The 25,996-nt window shown below is 48.2% G+C and overlaps 1 protein-coding gene across 2 annotated transcripts in view; it reads right to left on the reverse strand.

The window, feature by feature from the left end:
* Positions 1-25,996, reverse strand: part of ZNF830 (zinc finger protein 830) — a 545,853-nt gene that overhangs the window by 271,516 nt on the left and 248,341 nt on the right. For both annotated transcript variants that reach the window (XM_063922745.1, XM_063922746.1), the window contains exon 5: positions 5,515-5,723. In XM_063922745.1, coding sequence (XP_063778815.1) covers positions 5,515-5,723 — 209 coding nt within the window. The remainder of the gene's footprint in view (positions 1-5,514; positions 5,724-25,996) is intronic.

Below are 25,996 nucleotides of genomic sequence, written 5' to 3' on the forward strand. Positions count from 1 at the left end.
CTCCAGCCGTCCTGGAAATATATATTTTGAGGGCCCTGACTACGTCCAGTAACTTGGAGTCCTCCAAGTCCCTAGTAGCCGCAGGCACCACAATAGGCTGGTTCACGTGAAACGCTGAAACCACCTTTGGGAGAAATTGAGGACGAGTCCTCAATTCTGCCCTATCCGTGTGAAAAATCAGGTAAGGGCTTTTATAAGATAAAGCCGCCAATTCTGAGACACGCCTGGCTGAAGCCAGGGCTAACAGCATTACCACCTTCCATGTGAGATATTTTAATTCCACAGTGGTGAGTGGTTCAAACCAATGTGATTTTAGGAACCCCAAAACCACATTGAGATCCCAAGGTGCCACCGGGGGCACAAAAGGAGGCTGTATATGCAGTACCCCTTTGACAAACGTCTGGACTTCAGGCACTGAAGACAGTTCTTTTTGGAAGAAAATCGACAGGGCCGAAATTTGAACCTTAATGGACCCTAGTTTTAGGCCCATAGACAGTCCTGTTTGCAGGAAATGTAGGAAGCGACCCAGTTGAAATTCCTCTGTAGGGGCCTCTTTGGCCTCACACCACGCAACATATTTTCGCCAAATGCGGTGATAATGTTTTGCGGTTACATCCTTCCTGGCCTTTATCAGGGTAGGGATGACTTCTTCTGGAATGCCTTTTTCCTTCAGGATCCGGCGTTCAACCGCCATGCCGTCAAACGCAGCCGCGGTAAGTCTTGGAACAGACAAGGTCCCTGCTGGAGCAGGTCCTTTCTTAGAGGTAGAGGCCACGGGTCCTCCGTGAGCATCTCTTGAAGTTCCGGGTACCAAGTCCTTCTTGGCCAATCCGGAACCACGAGTATAGTTCTTACTCCTCTCCTTTTTATGATTCTCAGTACTTTTGGTATGAGAGGCAGAGGAGGGAACACATACACTGACTGGTACACCCATGGTGTTACCAGAGCGTCCACCGCTATTGCCTGAGGGTCCCTTGACCTGGCGCAATATCTGTCTAGTTTTTTGTTGAGACGGGACGCCATCATGTCCACCTTTGGTTTTTCCCAACGGTTTACCATTTCTTGGAAGACTTCTGGATGAAGTCCCCACTCCCCCGGGTGAAGGTCGTGTCTGCTGAGGAAGTCCGCTTCCCAGTTGTCCACTCCCGGAATGAACACTGCTGACAGTGCTATCACATGATTCTCCGCCCAGCGAAGAATCCTTGCAGCTTCTGCCATCGCCCTCCTGCTTCTCGTGCCGCCCTGAATGTTTACGTGGGCGACTGACGTGATGTTGTCCGATTGGATCAATACCGCTTGACCCTGAAGCAGAGGTTTTGCTTGACTTAGGGCATTGTAAATGGCCCTTAGTTCCAGAATGTTTATATGAAGAGATGTTTCCATGCTTGACCACAAGCCTTGGAAATTTTGTCCCTGTGTGACTGCTCCCCAGCCTCTCAGGCTGGCATCTGTGGTCACCAGGATCCAATCCTGAATGCCGAATCTGCGGTCCTCTAGTAGATGAGCACTCTGCAGCCACCACAGAAGAGACACCCTTGTCCTTGGCGACAGGGTTATCCGCTGATGCATCTGAAGATGCGATCCGGACCATTTGTCCAGAAGATCCCACTGAAACGTTCTTGCATGGAATCTTCCAAATGGAATCGCTTCGTAAGAAGCCACCATTTTTCCCAGGACCCTCGTGCACTGATGCACTGACACCTGGCCTGGTTTTAGGAGATTCCTGACTAGCTCGGATAACTCCCTGGCCTTCTCCTCTGGGAGAAACACCTTTTTCTGGACTGTGTCCAGAATCATTCCTAGGAACAGGAGACGTGTCGTTGGAATCAGCTGCGATTTTGGAATATTTAGGATCCACCCGTGCTGACGTAACACTAACTGAGGTAGTGCTACTCCGACTTCTAACTGTTCCCTGGACCTTGCCCTTATCAGGAGATCGTCCAAGTAAGGGATAATTAAAACGCCTTTTCTTCGAAGAAGAATCATCATTTCGGCCATTACCTTGGTAAAGACCCGAGGTGCCGTGGACAACCCAAACGGCAGCGTCTGAAACTGATAATGACAGTTTTGTACTACAAACCTGAGGTACCCTTGGTGAGAAGGGTAAATTGGGACGTGGAGATAAGCATCTTTGATGTCCAGAGACACCATATAGTCCCCTTCTTCCAGGTTTGCTATCACTGCTCTGAGTGACTCCATCTTGAATTTGAACCTCTTTATGTAAGTGTTCAAGGATTTTAGATTTAAAATTGGTCTCACCGAGCCGTCCGGCTTCGGTACCACAAACAGCGTGGAATAATACCCCTTTCCCTGTTGTAGGAGAGGTACCTTGATTATCACCTGCTGGGAATACAGCTTGTGAATGGCTTCCAAAACTGCCTCCCTGTCGGAGGGAGACTTTGGTAGAGCAGACTTCAGGAACCGGCGAGGGGGAGACGTCTCGAATTCCAGTTTGTACCCCTGTGATACTACCTGCAGAATCCAGGGGTCCACTTGCGAGTGAGCCCACTGCGCGTTGAAATTTTTGAGACGGGCCCCCACCGTGTCCGAGTCCGCTTGTAAAGCCCCAGCGTCATGCTGAAGACTTGGCAGAAGCAGAGGAGGGCTTCTGCTCCTGGGAAGAGGCTGCCTGGTGCAGTCTTTTTCCTCTTCCTCTGCCCCGGGGCAGAAATGAGTGGCCTTTTGCCCGCCTGTACTTATGGGAACGAAAGGACTGAGTTTGAAAAGACGGTGTCTTTTTCTGCTGAGAGGTGACCTGGGGTAAAAAGGTGGACTTTCCGGCCGTTGCCGTGGCCACCAGGTCCGATAGACCGGCCCCAAATAACTCCTCTCCTTTAAACGGCAATACTTCCATATGTCGTTTGGAATCCGCATCCCCTGACCACTGTCGCGTCCATAACGCTCTTCTGGCCGAAATGGACATAGCACTCACTCTTGATGCCAGGGTGCAAATATCCCTCTGTGCATCACGCATATATAGTAATGCATCCTTCAAATGCTCTATAGTCAGTAATATACTATCCCTATCCAGGGTATCAATATTTTCAGTCAGGGAATCTGACCACGCCACTCCAGCACTGCACATCCAGGCTGATGCGATTGCTGGTCGCAGTATAACACCAGTATGTGTGTATATACCCTTCAGGATATTTTCCAGCCTTCTATCCGCTGGTTCTTTGAGGGCGGCCGTATCAGGAGACGGTAACGCTACTTGTTTAGATAAACGTGTGAGCGCTTTATCTACTTTAGGGGGTGTTTCCCAACGCGCCCTAACCTCTGGCGGGAAAGGAAATTAGCACTTTTTTATCGGGGGAAACCCACGCTTTTTCACACACCTCATTTGATTCATCTGACTCAGGAAAAGCTACTGGTAGTTTTTTCACTCCCCACATAATACCCTTCTTTGTGGTACTTGTAGTGTCAGAAATGTTCAATGCCTCCTTCATTGCCGTGATCATGTAACGTGTGGCCCTACTGGACATTACGTTTGTCTCCTCACCGTCGACACTGGACTCAGTATCCGTGTCTGGGTCTGTGTCGACCCACTGAGGTAACGGGCGATTTATCGCCCCTGACGGTGTCTGAGACGCCTGGACATGCACTAATTGATTTGTCGGCTGTCTCATGTCGTCAACAGTTTTTTGTAAAGTGCTGACATTGTCACGTAGTTCTTTAAATACAACCATCCAGTCAGGTGTCGACTCCCTAGGGGGTGACATCACTAATACAGGCAATTGCTCTGCTTCCACATCATTTTCCTCCTCATACATGTCGACACAATCATACCGACACCCAGCACACACACAGGGAATGCTCTGATAGAGGACAGGACCCCACTAGCCCTTTGGGGAGACAGAGGGAGAGTTTGCCAGCACACACCAGAGCGCTATATATATATATATATATATATATATATAGGGATAACCTTATATAAGTGTTACTCCCTTTTATAGCTGCTGTTTATAATTTAGCTGCCAATAGTGCCCCCCCTCTCTCGTTTTTACCCTGATTCTGTAGGGACTGCAGGGGAGAGTCAGGGAGCCGTCCTTCCAGCGGAACTGTGAGGGAAAATGGCGCTTGTGTGCTGAGGAGATAGGCTCCGCCCCTTCACGACGGCCTTATCTCCCGCTTTTTTCTGGAAAACTGGCAGGGGTTAAATACATCCATATAGCCCAGGAGCTATATGTGATGTATTTCTTTTGCCATCCTAAGGTATTTTTGTTTTTATTGCGTCTCAGGGCGCTCCCCCCCAGCGCCCTGCACCCTCAGTGACCGGAGTGTGAAGTGTGCTGAGAGCAATGGCGCACAGCTGCAGTGCTGTGCGCTACCTTAGTTGAAGACAGGAACGTCTTCTGCCGCCGATTTCACCGGACCTCTTCGTTCTTCTGGCTCTGTAAGGGGGCCGGCGGCGCGGCTCCGGGACCCATCCAGGCTGAACCTGTGATCGTCCCTCTGGAGCTAATGTCCAGTAGCCTAAGAAACCCAATCCACTCTGCACGCAGGTGAGTTCGTTTCTTCTCCCCTTAGTCCCACGATGCAGTGAGCCTGTTGCCAGCAGGACTCACTGAAAATAAAAAACCTAAAATAAACTTTTACTCTAAGCAGCTCAGGAGAGCCACCTAGCATGCACCCTTCTCGTTCGGGCACAAAAATCTAACTGAGGCTTGGAGGAGGGTCATAGGGGGAGGAGCCAGTGCACACCAGCTAGTTCAAGCTTTTACTTTTGTGCCCAGTCTCCTGCGGAGCCGCTATTCCCCATGGTCCTTACGGAGTCCCAGCATCCACTTAGGACGTTAGAGAAATCATGGTAGCTCAGCATTTTTAGGGAGGAACTGAGAGGAGAGGAAGGAGTAACCCAGGACGCCCTCTCCGCCCTCAGCTGACAAACTTCAGGGAACTGCGCTTGCTACCCTGCTGCTGTGCCCTCGTGGTCCAGTGGGACGAGCGCAGCACACTGGACCCCCACACATCTGACCCCGCCCACCCTTCGGATCCGGTGCGGCTGTGGGGGAGATGAAGCATCCCTCCTGTGCCCCACAGCGGAAGTCGCTGGACCAGTTACCAGCGCTGCTGCCCGTGGGCACTGAAGCGGGCATGATGGGTGCTAAGTCCGCCAGCAGCCCGCTGATCTTCACTGCTCTGCAGCGTTAACGGTCTAAATAAAATTAAAAAGTAACTTGGGCTGTAAAACAGCCCCTATAACGAATGGTGCCTGCTCCTGCCTTGGCATCAAAAGAAAAACTGGCGGGCCCAGGGTATAGGGAGGCGGGGCCTGCCTTTGGGTAATTCAAAGTGATGCCTTTGGTGCCTGCTTACCTCCCAGCCAGCCTATACCCAGGTGATGCTTCTGTACCCCCTAGTGGACGAAGAAGAAAGTGGTATTATGTAGTTTAATTCCGTGAAATGTTGCATGTGAATCTGGACAAAGCTTGATGAGATGAAAAGATTACAATGCAATTAAAAATTTACAAGGTAAATATTGCATCTAGATAACATACAGTATGAATACTATACCTGCTGGGAGACTGCTTTCACATGCTGAAGGTGGAGGCAGTGGTATCTCTGTGGATTTCAGTGTGGAAGTAGAAAGGTCCGCTGACACCATTTTGTCATCTTTATCACCATCATCATCCAACCCTGACAACAAGTGAAGGCACTGATAATTCTCCGTACTCTGTTTAAGAGATGGCTGGGCAGTGTTTTCAAAAAAACCAGCAGGAAGCCTGAATTGAAAAATAGAGTAATATTTTAGCAAACTGGTAGAATTATGTGCATTTCTCACAGGGCACCTATTAAGATGCAATAACTCATCGCAGCTAAACACACATTTTCTCAGGTTAGAGAATATTTTCTATTTATAAAGTTTTATTTATACTTTAATTTCTGTAAAATATATTTTGAGTTACTTTGCCCATAAAAACGTTATTATCTATTAACAAAGCATCTTCTAGACACGTACTCAGTGATAACTAAAACGCTAAATCATGTTCCAATATGTCAACAATTATTTATGTACAGATGGGCATCTAGGTGCAAATGCGGCTTATTTGCCGTTGTGCGCATGTATTTTAGTCGCACCCCATTGAAAGTATATGGAGCAACAAAAGATACAGTCTGGCGTGGGCGCTCCTAGCCACACTGGGAGTGTACATACGGCCTCTTCCCAGCCACAATAGGTGTGGCTACATCCGTAGTTATTACAAATGTTACAATTCTAATTAAGATGCCTACCTATTGCCCAGACCTTTTCTATTACTTAGAGTATAGACATCAGCTTGACCTGACTTGTACCAAAAGGAAGGACTAGCAAGTGTCAGTAAACAAAATTCAGACTACAAAAACCAGTGCTAAAGGGTAGTCTGTAGTAGGCAGAAACCATATCATGGAAATCGAGAATCATACATGTTGGATCAAATAAGAATGACGTGTACAGAAAACTTGAACAAAGTATGTACAATTACAATGGACAAATTATTGTGACTGTTTTATCAAGTGCACCCTTACATTCTGTAACCTCTCAGTGAGTGTCCCAAAATGCACACCCTTTTTATAACATCACATGTAACGTCCACTTCTCCAACATTCCTTAAATCAGGATTTTGGTACTTACCGATAAATCCCTTTCTCCAATTCCACAGGGGACACCGGAGAGCAGTTACAGTGGGGATATAGTAGGCAGTAACTGGGAGCTGGCACTTTAAATTTTAACAATGTGACTAGCTCCTCCCCTACTATGTTCCCCCTCCAAACCAGTCTCATACTGCCATAGAGCTCTTTAATACCTGGGTTGCAGACTCATTACTTGCAACCCTGTCAGAAATCTGAGAAATCCAAGATTTGACAGAGGACAACAACCAGGCTCCCTTGCAGGTATCTGTGCTAAACCAGTGCTATCCTGATTACATGGAATGGGATCATCCTGGGAGGACAAATCCTCTGCAGCATAAGACAGAGTGTCCCTGGACATAGCTAAAGGAGACCACCAAACACTCAACACACACAGAGTTTCCTCCCCAAGAATGGCAAGAGAGACACAGAGATTGGAGCCAACCCACACACAGCGCTTTTAGCAAAGGGAGGCCCCTTGTCAGCACTGACTGTGCACCTTAATAGGATACACAGTCGTATTACAGCTCCCCTCCCTTCTACAACCCCCTGGTACCGTATACAGATAGCTGGAGTTGCTGTGGAGGGACCTGTTCTTCCTCTCAGCGCTGTGCAGGCAGGAAAATGGCGCTGGAACGCTGCTGGGTCCGCTCTGAGGAGAAGCTCCGCCCCCTTAATGGAGCTGTCTTCCCGCTCTTCATGGATTATACTGGCCTGAGGATTTAGTGCTGGCTGAGACCAGAGGACCCCGACAGGCTTCTGGACTAGTGTGGGGGGTAAAAGCTGGCCCAGGGCGCACCTCTCAGCAGCGCAGTTAATACTGCGCTCCCTCCCCGCTGCGCCATCTTCACACTGTCTCACTCACCACATCTTCAGCGCTGTAAGGGGTTGGCGGCCTGCTGCTGGGGCGAGCGGTCCCCTGTGGCGGAGAACGATCAGACCCCTCTGGAGCTCAGTGTCCAGTCAGCGGAGACCGTGGCTCAGACACTGCTCCCCCCTTAGTCCCTCGCTGCAGGGAGGCTGTTGCCAGCAGCCTCCCTGTAAAATAAAAAAACTCTAAGTTAAACTTTTCTAGAAAAGCTCTGTAGAGCTCCGCTAGCTGTGACCGGCTCCTCCGGGCACATTTTCTAAACTGAGTCTGGTAGGAGGGGCATAGAGGGAGGAGCCAGCCCACACTCTCAAACTCTTAAAGTGCCAATGGCTCCTGGTGGACCAGTCTATACCCCATGGTACTAATGTGGACCCCAGCATCTTGTAGGACGTAAGAGAAATCCTGATTTCTCATACGTCCTAGAGGATGCTGGGGACTCCAAAAGGACTATGGGGTATATACGGGATAAGCAGGAGACATGGGCACACTATAAGACTTTGAATGGGTGTGAACTGGCTCCTCCCTCTATGCCCCTCCTCCAGACTCCAGTTAGAGACTGTGCCCAGAGAGACTGGTCACACACTGAGGAGCTCTACTGAGTTTCTCGGAAAATACTTTATGTTAGGTTTAATATTTTCAGGGAGCACTGCTGGCAACAGGCTCCCTGCATCGTGGGACTGAGGGGAGAGAAGCAGACCTACTTCTGTGAGTTTCAGGGCTCTGCTTCTTAGGCTACTGGACACCATTAGCTCCAGAGGGTCTGATCACTTGGTACGTCTAGCTGCTCGTTCCCGAAGCCGCGCCGTCACCCCCCTCACAGAGCCAGAAGAAAGAAGCCAAGTGAGTAAAGGAAGAACGGAAGACTTCAGAGTCTCTGGAGGTACAGCGCAGCGGTCGCGCTGCGCCATTGCTCCCACACACAAGCGGCACTTCAAGGGTGCAGGGCGCAGGGGGGCACCCTGGGCAGTAATTTACCTCATATATATAGCCTGGCACAGAGGTATACAGTGCATAGGCACTGTATACTGACCCCCACCAGTATAAAAATTTGAAAAACTAGCGGGACTGAAGCGTGCCGATAAGGGGGCGTGGCTTAGCCCTCACAACTCTATCCAGCGCCATTTTCTCCTCACAAAGACGCTGGCCCCGCCAAAACACTGTTGAACAGCTCACAGTGTAAAACGAGGGGGAAAACAGTTGTTTAGTGCAATATAGGTACAAAAAAGAAGCAATATTATATATATATATATATATATAATAAGAATTTACTTACCGATAATTCTTTTTCTCGTAGTCCGTAGTGGATGCTGGGAACTCCGTAAGGACCATGGGGAATAGCGGCTCCGCAGGAGACTGGGCACAAAAGTAAAGCTTTAGGACTACCTGGTGTGCACTGGCTCCTCCCCCTATGACCCTCCTCCAAGCCTCAGTTAGGATACTGTGCCCGGACGAGCGTACACAATAAGGAAGGATTTTGAATCCCGGGTAAGACTCATACCAGCCACACCAATCACACCGTATAACCTGTGATCTGAACCCAGTTAACAGCATGATAACAGAGGAGCCTCTGGAAAGATGGCTCACAACAATAATAATCCGATTTTTGTAACAATAACTATGTACAAGTATTGCAGACAATCCACACTTGGGATGGGCGCCCAGCATCCACTACGGACTACGAGAAAAAGAATTATCGGTAAGTAAATTCTTATTTTCTCTGACGTCCTAGTGGATGCTGGGAACTCCGTAAGGACCATGGGGATTATACCAAAGCTCCCAAACGGGCGGGAGAGTGCGGATGACTCTGCAGCACCGAATGAGAGAACTCCAGGTCCTCCTCAGCCAGGGTATCAAATTTGTAGAATTTAGCAAACGTGTTTGCCACTGACCAAGTAGCTGCTCGGCAAAGTTTTAACGCCGAGACCCCTCGGGCAGCCGCCCAAGATGAGCCCACCTTCCTTGTGGAAAGGGCTTTCACAGATTTTGGCTGTGGCAGGCCTGCCACAGAATGTGCAAGCTGAATTGTACTACAAATCCAACGAGCAATAGTCTGCTTAGAAGCAGGAGCACCCAGCTTGTTGGGTGCATACAGGATAAACAGCGAGTCAGATTTCCTGACTCCAGCCGTCCTGGAAACATATATTTTCAGGGCCCTGACTACGTCCAGCAACTTGGAGTCCTCCAAGTCCCTAGTAGCCGCAGGTACCACAATAGGCTGGTTCATGTGAAACGCTGAAACCACCTTAGGGAGAAATTGAGGACGAGTCCTCAATTCTGCCCTGTCCGTATGAAAAATTAGGTAAGGGCTTTTATAGGATAAAGCCGCCAATTCTGACACACGCCTGGCTGAAGCCAGGGCCAACAGCATTACCACTTTCCATGTGAGATATTTTAAGTCCACAGTGGTGAGTGGTTCAAACCAATGTGATTTTAGGAACCCCAAAACTACATTGAGATCCCAAGGTGCCACTGGAGGCACAAAAGGAGGTTGTATATGCAGTACCCCCTTGACAAACGTCTGAACTTCAGGAACTGAAGCCAGTTCTTTCTGGAAGAAAATCGACAGGGCCGAAATTTGAACCTTAATGGACCCTAATTTTAGGCCCATAGACAGTCCTGTTTGCAGGAAATGCAGGAAACGACCCAGTTGAAATTCCTCTGTAGGGGCCTTCCTGGCCTCGCACCACGCAACATATTTACGCCAAATACGGTGATAATGTTGTGCGGTTACATCCTTCCTGGCTTTGATCAGGGTAGGGATGACTTCATCCGGAATGCCTTTTTCCTTCAGGATCCGGCGTTCAACCGCCATGCCGTCAAACGCAGCCGCGGTAAGTCTTCGAACAGACAGGGTCCCTGCTGGAGCAGATCCCTTCTTAGAGGTAGAGGCCACGGTTTCTCTGTGAGCATCTCTTGAAGTTCCGGGTACCAAGTCCTTCTTGGCCAATCCGGAGCTATACTAGTCCTTACTCCTCTCCTTCTTATGATTCTCAGTACCTTGGGTATGAGAGGCAGAGGAGGGAACACATACACTGACTGGTACACCACGGTGTTACCAGAGCGTCCACAGCTATTGCCTGAGGGTACCTTGACCTGGCGCAATACCTGTCTAGTTTTTTGTTGAGGCGGGACGCCATCATGTCCACCGTTGGTTTTTCCCAACGGTTCACAATCATGTGGAAGACTTCTGGGTGAAGTCATCACTCTCCCGGGTGGAGGTCGTGTCTGCTGAGGAAGTCTGCTTCCCAGTTGTCCACTCCCGGAATGAACACTGCTGACAGTGCTATCACATGATTTTCCGCCCAGCGAAGAATCCTTGCAGCTTCTGCCATTGCCCTCCTGCTTCTTGTGCCGCCCTGTCTGTTTACGTGGGCGACTGCCGTGATGTTGTCTGACTGGATCAGCACCGGCTGACCTTGAAGCAGAGGTCTTGCTAGGCTTAGAGCATTGTAGATGGCCCTTAGCTCCAGGATATTTATGTGAAGTGATGTCTCCAGGCTTGACCACAAGCCCTGGAAATTTCTTCCCTGTGTGACTGCTCCCCAGCCTCTCAGGCTGGCATCCGTGGTCACCAGGACCCAGTCCTGAATGCCGAATCTGCGGCCCTCTAGAAGATGAGCACTCTGCAACCACCACAGGAGAGACACCCTTGTCCTTGGTGACAAAATTATCCGCTGATGCATCTGAAGATGCGACCCGGACCATTTGTCTAGCAGATCCCACTGGAAGGTTCTTGCGTGGAATCTGCCGAATGGGATTTCTTCGTAAGAAGCCACCATCTTTCCCAGGACCCTTGTGCATTGATGCACTGAGACTTGGCCTGGTTTTAGGAGATTTCTGACTAGCTCGGATAACTCCCTGGCTTTCTCCTCCGGGAGAAACACCTTTTTCTGGACTGTGTCCAGGATCATCCCTAGGAATAGAAGGCGTGTCATCGGGATCAGCTGCGATTTTGGAATATTGAGAATCCAACCGTGCTGCCGCAGCACTATCTGAGATAATGCTACCCCGACTTCCAACTGTTCCCTGGATCTTGCCCTTATCAGGAGATCGTCCAAGTAAGGGATAACTAAAACTCCCTTCTTTCGAAGGAGTATCATCATTTCGGCCATTACCTTGGTAAAGACCCGGGGTGCCGTGGACAATCCAAACGGCAGCGTCTGAAACTGATAGTGACAGTTCTGTACCACAAACCTGAGGTACCCTTGGTGAGAAGGGTAAATTGGGACATGTAGGTAAGCATCTTTGATGTCCAGAGGGACCATATAGTCCCCTTCTTCCAGGTTTGCAATCACTGCTCTGAGTGACTCCATCTTGAATTTGAACCTTTGTATGTAAGTGTTCAAGGATTTTAGATTTAAAATTGGTCTCACCGAGCCGTCCGGCTTCGGTACCACAAATAGTGTGGAATAGTACCCCTTTCCCTGTTGCAGGAGGGGTACCTTGATTATCACCTGCTCGGAGTACAGCTTGTGAATGGCTTGCAATACTGCCTCCCTGTCTGAGGGAGACGTCGGTAAAGCAGACTTTAGGAAACGGCGAGGGGGAGACGTCTCGAATTCCAATTTGTACCCCTGAGATACCACCTGAAGGATCCAGGGGTCCACTTGCGAGTGGGCCCACTGCGCACTGAACTTCCTGAGACGGGCCCCCACCGTGCCTGAGTCCGCTTGTAAAGCCCCAGCGTCATGCTGAGGACTTTGCGGAGGCGGGAGAGGGCTTTTGTTCCTGGGAACTGGCTGTTTGCTGCAGCCTTTTTCCTCTCCCTCTGCCACGGGGCAGAAATGAGGCGCCTTTTGCCCGCTTGCCCTTATGGGGCCGAAAGGACTGCGCCTGATAATACGGCGTCTTCTTAGGTTGAGAAGCTACCTGGGGTAAAAATGTGGATTTTCCAGCAGTTGCCGTGGCTACCAGGTCTGATAGACCTACCCCAAATAACTCCTCCCCCTTATAAGGCAATACTTCCATGTGCCTTTTAGAATCCGCATCACCTGACCACTGCCGCGTCCATAAACCTCTTCTTGCAGAAATGGACAGCGCGCTAACTCTTGATGCCAGTCGGCAAATATCCCTCTGTGCATCACGCATATATAAAAATGCATCTTTCAAATGCTCTATAGTCAGTAATATACTGTCCCTATCTAGGGTATCAATATTTTCAGTCAGGGAATCCGACCACGCCACGCCCGCACTGCACATCCAGGCTGAGGCGATTGCTGGTCGCAGTATAACACCCGTGTGAGTGTATATACATTTTAGGATATTCTCCTGCTTTCTATCGGCAGGTTCCTTTAGGGCGGCCGTATCAGGAGAGGGTAGTGCTACCTGTTTAGACAAGCGTGTGAGCGCTTTATCCACCCTAGGGGGTGTTTCCCAACGTGCCCTATCCTCTGGCGGGAAAGGGTATGATGCCAATAACCTTTTAGGAATTATCAGTTTTTTATCGGGGGAACCCCACGCCTCATCACACACTTCATTTAATTCCTCAGATAAAGGAAAAACTACAGGCAGTTTTTTCTCACCAAACATAATACCCTTTTTAGTGGTACTTGTATTATCAGAGATATGCAATACATTTTTCATTGCTTCAATCATGTAACGTGTGGCCCTACTGGAAGTCACGTTTGTCTCCTCATCATCGACACTGGAGTCAGTATCCGTGTCTGTGTCTGCCATTTGAGGTAACGGGCGTTTTAAAGCCCCTGATGGCGTTTGAGACCCTTGGACAGGCACAAGCTGAGTAGCCGGCTGTCTCATGTCGTCAACTGTCTTTCGTAAAGAACTGTAAATATAATGTTTCATGCGCTTTGTGTTACTAAAGCTGCTCAAATAAAATAATGGAAATTGATAAACAGTAATGAGCGCTTAGAAAAGTTATGTGGCACCTGTAAAAAAGTTTTTTTATTAGCATATGTTTACAGCTCTTTTTAGGAGCTTTGTTGCGGTATGGCACAGTCCATGAGAGATCTAACTATCCCTACCTCACTCCCAGTCCACGGGATTCCTCAGCCTGATGGTAAAAGTCGCTGTCCGCGGCTTAGATGTTCTTCTCCTCCACCGCTGCGTCCAGCGGAGAGGCGGAGTGTGGCGGGGTTTAGCGGGTGACGTCACTCGGCGGCGTCCGATCTCTCCGGCGGCAGAATGTCCTTGTAATACCGCTATCCACCAACGCGTTTCGTGCTGTACCTAGCACTTCTTCAAGGTTGGATATGTGATTAAAAGGTGGAGATATCACTACAACACTGTAGACTGCTTTCCCGTAGACCTCTGTTATGGCCATAACAGAGGTCTACGGGAAAGCAGTCTACAGTGTTGTAGTGATATCTCCACCTTTTAATCACATATCCAACCTTGAAGAAGTGCTAGGTACAGCACGAAACGCGTTGGTGGATAGCGGTATTACAAGGACATTCTGCCGCCGGAGAGATCGGACGCCGCCGAGTGACGTCACCCGCTAAACCCCGCCACACTCCGCCTCTCCGCTGGACGCAGCGGTGGAGGAGAAGAACATCTAAGCCACGGACAGCGACTTTTACCATCAGGCTGAGGAATCCCGTGGACTGGGAGTGAGGTAGGGATAGTTAGATCTCTCATGGACTGTGCCATACCGCAACAAAGCTCCTAAAAAGAGCTGTAAACATATGCTAATAAAAAAACTTTTTTACAGGTGCCACATAACTTTTCTAAGCGCTCATTACTGTTTATCAATTTCGTAAAGAACTGACACTGTCACGCAATTCCTTCCATAAGCTCAGCCACTCAGGTGTCGACTCCCTAGGGGGTGACAACTCTATAATAGGCAATTGCTCCGCCTCCATCTAATTTTCCTCCTCAAACATGTCGACACAATCGTACCGACACACCGCACACACACAGGGAATGCTCTGATAGAGGACAGGACCCCACTAGCCCTTTGGGGAGACAGAGGGAGAGTATGCCAGCACACACCAGAGCGCTATATATAGACAGGAATACCACTATAAAACGTGCTTTTCCCTTTATAGCTGCTGTTATTATTAGAACTGCGCCAAATTAGTGCCCCCCTCTCTTTTTTACCCTTTTCTGTAGTGCAGGACTGCAGGGGAGAGTCAGGGAGACGTCCTTCCAGCGGAGCTGTGATGGAAAATGGCGCCCGTGTGCTGAGGAGATAGGCTCCGCCCCCTTCTCGGCGGCCTTTTCTCCCGCTTTTTGGTGAGTTCTGGCAGGGGTTAAAATACATCCATATAGCCCTGGGGGTTATATGTGGTGTATTTATGCCAGCCAAGGTGTTTACATTGCTGCTCAGGGCGCCCCCCCCAGCGCCCTGCACCCTCAGTGACCGAAGTGTGAAGTGTGCCTGAGTAACAATGGCGCACAGCTGCAGTGCTGTGCGCTACCTTGTTGAAGACTAATGTCTTCTGCCGCCGATTTTTCCGGACCTCTTCTTGCTTCTGGCTCTGTAAGGGGGCCAGCGGCGCGGCTCTGGGACCGGACTCAGAGGCTGGGCCTGTGTTCGGTCCCTCTGGAGCTAATGGTGTCCAGTAGCCTAAGAAGCCCAAGCTGGCTGCAAGCAGGCAGGTTCGCTTCTTCTCCCCTTAGTCCCTCGATGCAGTGAGCCTGTTGCCAGCAGGTCTCACTGAAAATAAAAAACCTAAAACTAAACTTTCACTAAGAAGCTCAGGAGAGCCCCTAGTGTGCACCCTTCTCGGCCGGGCACAAAAATCTAACTGAGGCTTGGAGGAGGGTCATAGGGGGAGGAGCCAGTGCACACCAGGTAGTCCTAAAGCTTTACTTTTGTGCCCAGTCTCCTGCGGAGCCGCTATTCCTTCCCCATGGTCCTTACGGAGTTCCCAGCATCCACTAGGACGTCAGAGAAATATATATATATATATATATATATATATATATACACACACACACACACACATATACGAAACAGATGAACAGGCACTCCCACATATGGTTTATACACGCATCAGTGCCATCCCAGAAGGAATTTTCAAATAGTAGGAAAAAGAGCGGCACTCGGCGTCTTGAAATCACAAACTTGTATTGAAACAACACATGGAAAACCGACGTTTCGGGGCTCACATGCCCCTTTGTCAAGGTGTACAACAGTGAAAGATAAAATAGAACATACCTTTATAGTGTGGGAACCCACACCAGGGGATTACTCTGTTGGCACTGCCGACTTCTGATGGTACTTGATTCTTAGTAAGTGTTTCCATGCTTATTTAAACACTCTTGTTTTGCACTTTTGTTATCCTGAAGAAGGGGACCAGGTCCCCGAAACGTTGATGTGACCATTTGCACCATTACATGATTGCAGTGAAAAGTCTCTGAGTGCCGCCTCGTTTTTTCCACTACATACCACCGGTTCCCGGTTGGGGAGGGCACCAGAGCAGCATCAGTCCAGCATTGGACTCTGTGGAGTGCCGGAGCAGTTGTTTACTTTACATTTGGTTCCTGCTGCATGTGCAATGCACCAAGGCTCCTAGCTCAAAGCACCTATATTTTGTTTCCAAGGAACCCTACATCTCCAGCACACCATTCACTTTTTGCACATTTGCACCACATCTAAGGTGTTTACAGCGAGATTTGCACAGCGTGATTTGCACAATTTTATTATTCAGTTGGGCACTGACTTCGGCATGGCAGCTCCGGCCTTGGAACAGACAGACTTTACCTCATTCTTACTACATTGTGATACACATGAGACTTTGAGCTTCTCGGATTTAGAAGCTGAAAGCATCCTCCATAAAGATCCAGCGTTTACTTAGAATGCAGTTACATCCCTAGAGGAGCCACAGCGGGACCTGTTGCGCCTGATGAAACGTGAGGTGGATTATTTATACCACAGTAGGACATTGTCCGATTATTACAGAGCGAAACAGCTGCCTCGTGGGTTTAGGGTGCACAATGTCCCAACCATTGGGCGCTACAGCATGGATTTTTGCAAAAAATGGGTCTCTGTTTTAAACAAGTGCTCAATGGACTTAATTTTATTAGTAGTGGAGGAATCCACTAAGGAATTTGAAAAAACTAAAGCCCATATTGCACAGTTCAAATTGGACCATGCTGAGCTGTTATCATCGGAAGATGCCAGTGGATGGCTGTCTAAACTAAAAGACCAAGTAGAGCTTTACAGAGTGAACCTGTTAAAGTTTAAAAAAGAGAAGCTCAACAAAGTCCAAATGGATTATACCCAACACAGGGTGTACCCGTGGTTGGGCAATTTCTCTAACCCTCAGGGTAGAGTCCAGATCTTTCCAAGAACGTAGGGAAAGGAGGTGGCATGGCACCAGCACAACGTCTGCCAGTGACTCCGATGACATCCACGGGTCCGCCTCAGCAAATCCCAAGCGTGACGCCATCATTGCGGGTCGAGGAAGAAACATCAGTTCACCAGACGTGGGAGACAAAACCAAAGGCAAAAAACAAAGCATAGCCACCGAGATCGAAGAAGCACTAATTTTTAATTTGTCCAGCACGCCGCTATCACCATCTGAAGTGCGGGTGCTCAATAAAGGCCTGACATTTGTCCCTACTAATTATGGGGATGATTTTAAGAAGAAAATCAGCACATTTAAACTGCACCGCACTTTAAAGATTAAAGAGCACTTTGGCAAACAGCCCCCACAGGTGTGCAAGGAACCACTGCATCCAAGAGTCCAGAAATTGGGCCCAAAGTCACGTTTTGATCTAGTCTCCACTAACGCTTCCTTAAAAACCTTCCACAGAATGCTGGAGAATCCAGATCTTAAATCCAGCAAACGTCAATTCCATAATTTACAGCACGATGAGAGAATGGCTTTGAAAGCGTTAAGTAACAGAAAGTATAATTCGTGGAGCCAACAAAGGCGGATCTATAGTGGTTCAGAACACTATAGACTACACAACAGAGTGCCTTAGACTTCTTGCCGACAGCGAGACGTACTGTACTTTGTACAAAGATCCATCTGCAGAGTACAAAGCTGAATTAATACAGCTGTTGGAAAAGGCTAAGTTGGAATGCTTGATTTCAGAAGACATCTTTTACAAACTGTTACCTGACAAACCGGTGGTTCCTATATTTTACACCATCCCTAAGGTCCACAAGGATGCACAGAGAACCCCGGGCAGACCCATCATTTCTGCCCGTGGGTCTCTGTGTGAACCAGTGGCCATCTTTTTGGACACTTATTTACAACCACGCGTCCAAGGTATTTGTACATATTTAAAGGACTCCAGTACTTTATTACAGACATTTCGTACCATTGAGGAGATTCCAACAGATGTTTCCTTGGCCACGGTGGACGTCACCAGCCTGTACACCTGTATACCTCACCAGCAGGGGTTGCAGGCTGTAAGACGTTTATTAGTGGGGAATGCACTTTATACTGGGCCAGATATTGAATTATTTATTGAGTTGTTATGTTTTACCCTAACGCACAATTTCTTCATCTTTGACGGGAGGTTTTACAGGCAGCGAACAGGGTGTGCCATGGGGTCTTCCGAGGCACCCTCGTTCGCTAATGCCTTTATGTGGGAAACAGAGCGTGAATTATTTTTGCCCAACAGAACCATTGCCGACAGATTGTTTACTATCGTTACATAGACGATGTGTTGATTTTCTGGCGTGGCGAGATACAGGAGTTGGGGGCACTAATTGATTCACATAATCAATCTGATAGTCCAGCCACACTCACAATGACTAGCAGCCCAGTTGAAATCTGCTTTCTTGATATTTTAATTAAACTACAGGATGGTAAAATCACTACATGTCTTTAAAGAAAGCCCACTGATCGCAATACGATTTTGCGTTATGACAGTTTTCACCCCATGTCCACCGTTAGGGGCCTGCCATACTCTCAGTTCCTGAGGGTGTGCAGGGCCAATAACAGTGACTCCATCAGGGCAAGTCAGTTGAAGGAGATGGAAGACAGATTTCTGGCAAGAGGTTACCCACGGGCTTTGGTACGATCGGCTCACCAGAAAGCAGAAGCCACACAGTAAGGCATGTTGGTGAAATCCAAGCACACCAAATATATGTCTAAAATAATTTCTTGGGTGTGTGAGTATGACATGGCAAGTAGGGAGATGCAACACCAATTAAGACAGCTGTGGCCTATAGTAGCATCAGATCCCGATCTGAAGATGCTACATGACAAACACATTATGCCTAGCTACAAAAAAGGAAAAAGCATCAAGGACATTTTGGTTAAATTTGATATGTCAAAACTGAGAGTAAATCCTACACACTTTCTCACCAGGTGTAATGGCTGTTTTAAATGTACTGGCTGTACAACATGTTCTCACATGTCACCAGGGACCACCATAGCTCACCCCTTTTCAGGGAAAAATTATAAAATCAAATGGCCTCTCACATGCAGTACGAAGTTCGTAATTTATGCCATCATCTGCCCACGTGGGCGGTATTACATTGGCAAAACGGAACGCCAGTTCAAAATCCGAATGGCCCAGCACAGATTGGCCATCCGGAATGCCTTGGCGTCGGGGAGCGGTGATCAACCTGTGGCAAAACATTTTGTAATGTTTAGACACTCAATGGCCACGTTCAAACACTGCATCATTGATCATGTCCCTGATTCGATACGGGGGGGGGGGGGGGGGGGGGGGGGTGACAGGGGCCGCAAGGTATTGCAGCCAGCTGGAGTCCATGTGGATTCATAGGTTTAACACTCTGAAACCTGGTGGTCTGAATGAAAATTTGGGATTAATTAATTTTTTGTGATTTCTGTCTGGCCTAACAGGGATTATGTTGAGAAAGATGCAGTGATGCAGTTTGGGCACTATGTGCTCGTGCCTTTCACCATCTTGCCCCAAGCCATAGGGCACAAATATAGGTGTGAGTTGTCAGACAGTTGTTGACACTATTGATTGACATCTATTATATATCAGCAGGTCCTTTTAACATTAGAGGGGCCATGATGTACATTTTTCCCTTGCACCTTTAGATGTTTTTAAATCATTGTCTGCACTAGTACTTTAGTGTGATTAGTTAGTTTAAACATTGACTTTTAAAAGTCATCTTAATTTGTCACTTATGTTATTGTTTTTGATTTATGTCTATCTACAGCTGACAGCGTCACCATGGTAACGCAGCGGGCTTCCGTGACGGGGCTTCAGACCTCGCGGTATTTGTGGATGCATTGGCGGCAGAAAGAGAGACGCGGTCAGGGGACGACGCTCAGGCAGTCAGCACGCCTTGAGCGGTTGCCATGGTAACGCAGCTCGCTCTTGTGACGTCACTTCTGGTACCGCCGAGACGCCAGTGAGCCGGGCGGAAGTCCTGAGCGGGCGGCCGGGGCGACACGCTGCAGCTGGTGATTAAATGGGGTCAGGGGGTAAGTGATTCCATGCTTATTTAAACACCCTTGTTTTGCACTTTTGTTATCCTGAAGAAGGGGACCAGGTCCCCGAAACGTTGATGTGACCATTTGCACCATTACATGATTGCAGTGAAAAGTCTCTGAGTGCCGCCTCGTTTTTTCCACTATATATATATATATATATATATATGGTACGGTTGCATTGAGTTGTAGCTCTAGCACAGACGTGGCAATATTTGTGGGGGCGTAACATTAAAATGATGTATTTATTTCCCTCAGACATCTCGGGGTTGCAAAAATGTTATTTTGCCCAGCTACTACTCCCTGTTTTCTACACGAATACTATGTCTTATGTCGACCATAATGTTTCCTGATTAGATCCACAACATCGGCATTCAGTACATACACATTAAGAACGCATTAGTCACTAGGGACCCTGCTGTTCCTGACAAAAATATATATATGTATATGAGATATGTATATATAGATATACGTGTGTATATGTGTATTTAAATGTGTATTTTTATACAAAAAAATGTATAATGAATGCTGTAGTAAACTTTTCCTTCTCATGTGCTGGTCGCTCTGTTGAATAACTCTAGGTCAGCCGTGCCAAGATGGTTTCAAATCATCACGAGGAGTCCGAGTGTTTATTTCTTTCCAGCTATGGATAGAATAAAGTGATACCCCTTTCACACCGCAGCTTGTACCCGGTAATTTGCCGTTTTTACTGGCTTCCTAAACGGTTCGAGCTGCGATGTGAAAGGGTCACCTTCAATTTATCGTTTACAAAATACCGGTATTTTGAAACTGTAAAAAAGCAGGGTCCTACCCGTTTCAGACCCGTTTAATTGTGCAGTGTGAAAGGGTCTGAAACGGTATTTGCAAGCCCCAGAAGGTGATAGGCTGTCTCCATGTGTGATCTCACCAGGCAGAAGCAGGAAATAAACATTTAAAATGACAACCACTGTTTTGTATGGGTGAAACGGGTTCAGTGTGAAAGGTACCAAAACGGTAATGAAATGGTAATATACTGGTTACAACATGCGATGTGAAGGGGGTTTAACTGCTCAGACCCGTTTTAAGAACCGTTTAAAGAACCGTTTCAAAAGCAGGTTTTGCGATGTGAAAGCAGCATGAGAGTCAACCCCTGTTCTGCACGGGGCCCTGTCACAAAGGATCGTTTACAGGAAGCGAAGAGATTTTTTTAATGATATGCTTTGATTATACTTGCATTGCATGCGCAGGGGGGAGTGAATGTATTCAGAAACGGTCGGTTACTTGGTCATCCGATATAATTACCCTGAGGAGATATGTGTTACCCCTTGAGTTGGGTCATGTCTAGGAATTGCAACATACTACCGTGCGACAACAAGGGATGGGACTCTTGGGTGCGCGGACCACTTCCATGGCGGTTTCGGCTAGGAGGGCGTTGTGGATTCACCAAAGAGATGCAAATGCTGAATCCGAAAAGAAGTGGAGTCTCTTCCCCATGAAGGGAAGCCTGGTTGGTGATGGCCTTGTTCACATGCTCCAGGCAGGTGCCACGGGTAAGTTTACCTTTCTTGCCCTATGTTCCCACACAATGGTTGGTGACGCATTGTTGTAGGATGCAGTCATTTCGACCGAATAGATAAGGATTCCCTTTTCTTTGCAGGTAAAGGAAGGTAAAGAAGGTAAGAGGTCAGCTGCCTTTTCAGGTTCACAGGAGCAGAAATCATCCGTTGTTTTCTGCCACATCCACCGTGGGACGTTGGGTCTATCTTGCGGGAGCCCACACAGGTGGGACCTTGTCTAAAACTCTTCAGTCAGTTCTGGAAAGGACATGGACCAGTGAGTTAAAGATAGAGTCCCTAGGGGGACATACGGGAGTTCCAGACGTTCCTCTCACCGATTTTTTCTAATCAACCTTACCGATCCTCCTCATGACAGGGAGGTAGTATGTGACGCAATACAAGAGTTGTGTCTGGATCAGGTCATTGTCCTGCTGTTCCAGTCATAAAAAAAAAAATGAAAAAAAAAGAAGAAGCTGTGGTTCAAGCTTTTTCGTGCTCCCAAGGCCGGACGACTCAGTCAGACAAATCCCAATTTTTCCTACTTAATCTTCATGAGGGAATCTCTCATGGCAGGGTTCTCCACTCTGAAAGTGGAGTAAGGAGGTCTAATTACGGTTTCTTCCGCTTTAGGCTTACCTGAGGTTTACGATTCAGGATTGTTGTTACCATTTCACCAGGGTGAGGCCGGTGGGATGGGTTTCCTTCGATAGTGAGGAGTCATATTTATTCTGTACTGGATTATGGAGAGATCAATAAGCCAAATGGTGCGAAAATGACTAAGAGAAAAGGATTTACCGGCAGGTATTAAAATCCTATTTTCTCCTTCATCCACTAGGGGACAATGGAGAGCAGTTACAGTGGGGACGTCCTAGAGCTCCCATGACGGATGGGAGAGCACTGAGAGTCCTGCAAAACCGCACAGCCAAACTGCGATGCAGAGGCCGCAAAAGTATCAAACCTGTAAAACGTGATAAACGTATGTCGGCCTGACCAGGTGGCAGCGCAACATAAAGTAGTCATGGAAACCCCGCGGGCAGCCGCCCACGAGGGTCCCACAGAGTGCACCGAAATGGAAGGAGGAAGTTCCCGAGAAACCGACAAATAAGCTTGACTGATGGCCAGACAAATCCATTGGGCCAACGCCTGCTTGGAAGCTGGCCATCCAGGACGGGCAGCATCGTACAGAACAAACAAGGAATCAGACTTTGTAAAAACAGAAGTCCTATCAACATAGATCCTGAGCGCCCTGACAACATCCAAAGACTTGGAATCCAGTGAATCCGCCAAGAGGGCTGGAACCGCAAGTGGTTGATTGATGTGAAAATCGGACACCACCTTCGGGAGAAACGTCATGCGAGTACGAAATCCAGCTCTATCCTCATGGAACATCAGGTAAGGAGGACGGAGAGAGAGCCCCAAGTTCTGACACCCGTCTGGCCGAAGCCATGGCCAGGAGGACGACCACTTTCCAGGTGAGATACTTCATCTCCACCGACTCTAGAGGCTCTAACAATGGAGACTGTAAAAGAGAGAGAGAGAGAGAGAGAGAGAGAGAAAGAGAGAGAGAGAGAGAGAGAGAGAGAGAGAGAGAGAGAGAGAGAAGACCAGGTTGAGGTCCCATGGTGCCGTCGGAGAGCGAAAGGAAGTCTGAACTTCCGGCAACAAGGCTAATTTCATCTGGAACAAAACCTAAAGGGCAGAGACCTGAACTTTTAGCGAACCTAGTCTCAGCCCTGCCGAGAATCTCACCTGTAGAAAACCGAAGGAGAAAACAGTCGTTGTACACACCAGGCCACATAAGCCTTCCACATGCGGTAGTAGTGAGCCGATGTGACTGACGTCCGAGCATAGTAGGTATAAACGTACAAGGAATCCCCTTCCGTCTCAAGATGGCTTTTTTTGCAGCCACGCCGTCAAACGTAGCCTGCGTAAGTCTGGATAAAGAAAAAGACCCTGTTGTAGTAGATCGTCCTGTAGTGGCAGGGGCCAAGGCTCCGCTACTGATAACAGGTGGAGGACAGAGTACCAAGTCCTGCGCGGCCAATCTGGAGCCACCAGGAGAACCAGCGCATTTTCTGTCTATATGCGTTGCAGAACCGAAGGTAGCAATGGGAAAGGAAAGAGATAAACGAACAGGAAGTACCAGGGAGCCGTGAGGGCATCCACGGCTGCTGCCGCCGGGTCGTCCCTCGTCCGAGAGTAGCAAAGAGGCAGTTGATGATTCAGGCAGGACGCCATGAAGTCGATCTGTGGACTCCCCCACCGGTGGACCAGCTGACGAAAAACCTGGGGATTGAGTGTCCACTCTGCCGGGTGCATGTCCTGGCGGCTGAGATAATCGGCTTCCCAACTGTCCACCCCTGGAATGAAGTTTGCCGACAAGGCCAGAGCGTTTTCCTCTGCCCAGAGGAGGATGTTGGCGACCTCTCTCATCGCCGCGAGTGCCGCCCTGACGGTTGACGTATGCTACCGTCGTGGAGTTGTCGGACTGAACTCTGACTGCTCGACGCGAAGCAGGTGATGTGTCCGAAGTAGGGCGTTAACATACTCAAATTACGGGCGGTGTATATCGAGAGAGCGGATTTGCGAGATGACCAGCGGCCCCCTGAAACCAATGTTCCAGGGTCACAGCCCCCCATCCTCGCTGGCTTGCGTCTGCGGTGAGGAGAGTCCAATCACAAACGCCGAACCGCTTTCCTTCCAACAGAAGAGTCGAATTGAGCCACCAGAGGAGAGACAACCGTGCTTTTGGAGATAGTGTCACTCGCTGATGAAGAAATAGATGAGACCCCGAACACAGATGTAGGAGGCACAGCTGGAAGGGTCGAGAGTGGAACCGTCCGTAGGGAAGAACTTTGAACGCCGCTACCATCTTCCCCAAAAGGCGAATACACAGATACCTGATGGTGATGAAGGACCAGCCTCACCAACGTCTGAAGAAAGAGAATCTTGTCCCGAGTAAGAAAAACCTACTGACGGACCGTGTCAAGAATCATCTCCAAGAACAGTAACCGTTGCGTGGGGCATAATTGAGACTTCGTGAAGTTCAGGATCCACCCGTGCCAAATCAGAAGGACCTGGGTTATCCAGATATTCTGAAGCAAAAGGTCTACAGAGTGCGCCTTTAGCAGCAGATAGTCCAGATAGGGACAATCGTCACTCCCTGCTTTCGAAGTAGGGCCATCCTGACTACCATAACCTTTGTGAACACTCTGGGAGCGGAAGAGAGACCGAACGGAAGGGCCTGGAATTGGATATGAGCATCCTGTATCGCGAACCGGAGAAAAGCCTGATGAGGAGGCCAAAAGGGAACATGTAAGTAGGCGTCTTTGATGTCCAAGGATGCCATAAACTTGTTTTGCTCCAAACCGGCAATAACAAACTGAAGGGACTACATCTTGAATTTGAATATCCTCAAAAATGGATTGAGATCCTTTAAGTTCAGAAATGGCCTGGCCGAGCCGTCCGGCTTTGGTACGAGAAACAGGCTAGAGTATGTTACGTTCGTTTAACTTGCAATGAAAAGCAATACATATGCACACTGTGGTTTGAGCTGCTGCGGCTGCTAATCATATGCATACAACAGCTAAATTGTGTATATACGGTGCGTATACACGCAGACACGTTATGTGCACAATATAGCGACACGCGTGGCTGAATACACTTTACCCCAAACAAGAATGGAATGTGACTCCAGTAGTTAAATGTAATGTTGTGGTCCAACGCATCAACAATATTTACTTGAGAATATACAGATAAAAAGGTACAACTATATACAGAGAAGAGCTACAACCAATAATGCATACGTTTAAACGCGAGCGCTCCTGGATCCAGGCCTCAGTCAGTCTTGTCAAGTTGACTTCAGAGAATAGGGACCGAGTCTGATCAGTTCTCTCTTTTGTACAGTTGGTCCAAATACAGTACAAATGGGAATGTAAGCTCTTCTTTCATATGTCAGGGGGCAAGTCATTTACAGTACATGAGGGGTCATAGGTTGGTTTGAATAAATGGGCAATGCTTGGTCCAGGGTGCACTTGCAGATGTTAGCCTCCAGTTTCCCGCCGAACATCATAAGTACAGTACAATAGCAGTTTGCGAATATTACATTTCTGCGTATATACGCAGAAACATGCGATAAACTGTAAATAGCCACCGGAATGTAGATCGTAAAAATAAGATTTTAAACCTACCGGTAAATCTTTTTCTCCTAGTCCGTAGAGGATGCTGTGGACTCTGTAAGGACCATGGGGTATAGACGGGCTCCGCAGGAGACATGGGCACTTTAAGACTTTTAATGGGCGTGAACTGGCTCCTCCCTCTATGCCCCTCCTCCAGACCTCAGTTATAGGAACTGTGCCCAGAGGAGACTGACATTACGAGGAAAAGGATTTTGTTAATTAAGGGTGAGACACATACCAGCTCACACCACAAACACACCGTACAACATGGTATATAAGTAAACCAGTTAACAGTATGAACAACAAAATTCAGCAACAGCCTGAACTCAACTGTAACACAACCCTTGTGTAACCTTATCAATAACTATGTACAATTATTGCAGATTTCAGTCCACCCTGGGACGGGCACCCAGCATCCTCTACGGACTAGGAGAAAAAATACTATTTTAAACCTACCGGTAAATCTTTTTCTCC

Source organism: Pseudophryne corroboree, chromosome 5 (assembly GCF_028390025.1).
Source record: "Pseudophryne corroboree isolate aPseCor3 chromosome 5, aPseCor3.hap2, whole genome shotgun sequence".
NCBI classification, from domain to species: Eukaryota; Metazoa; Chordata; class Amphibia; order Anura; family Myobatrachidae; genus Pseudophryne; species Pseudophryne corroboree.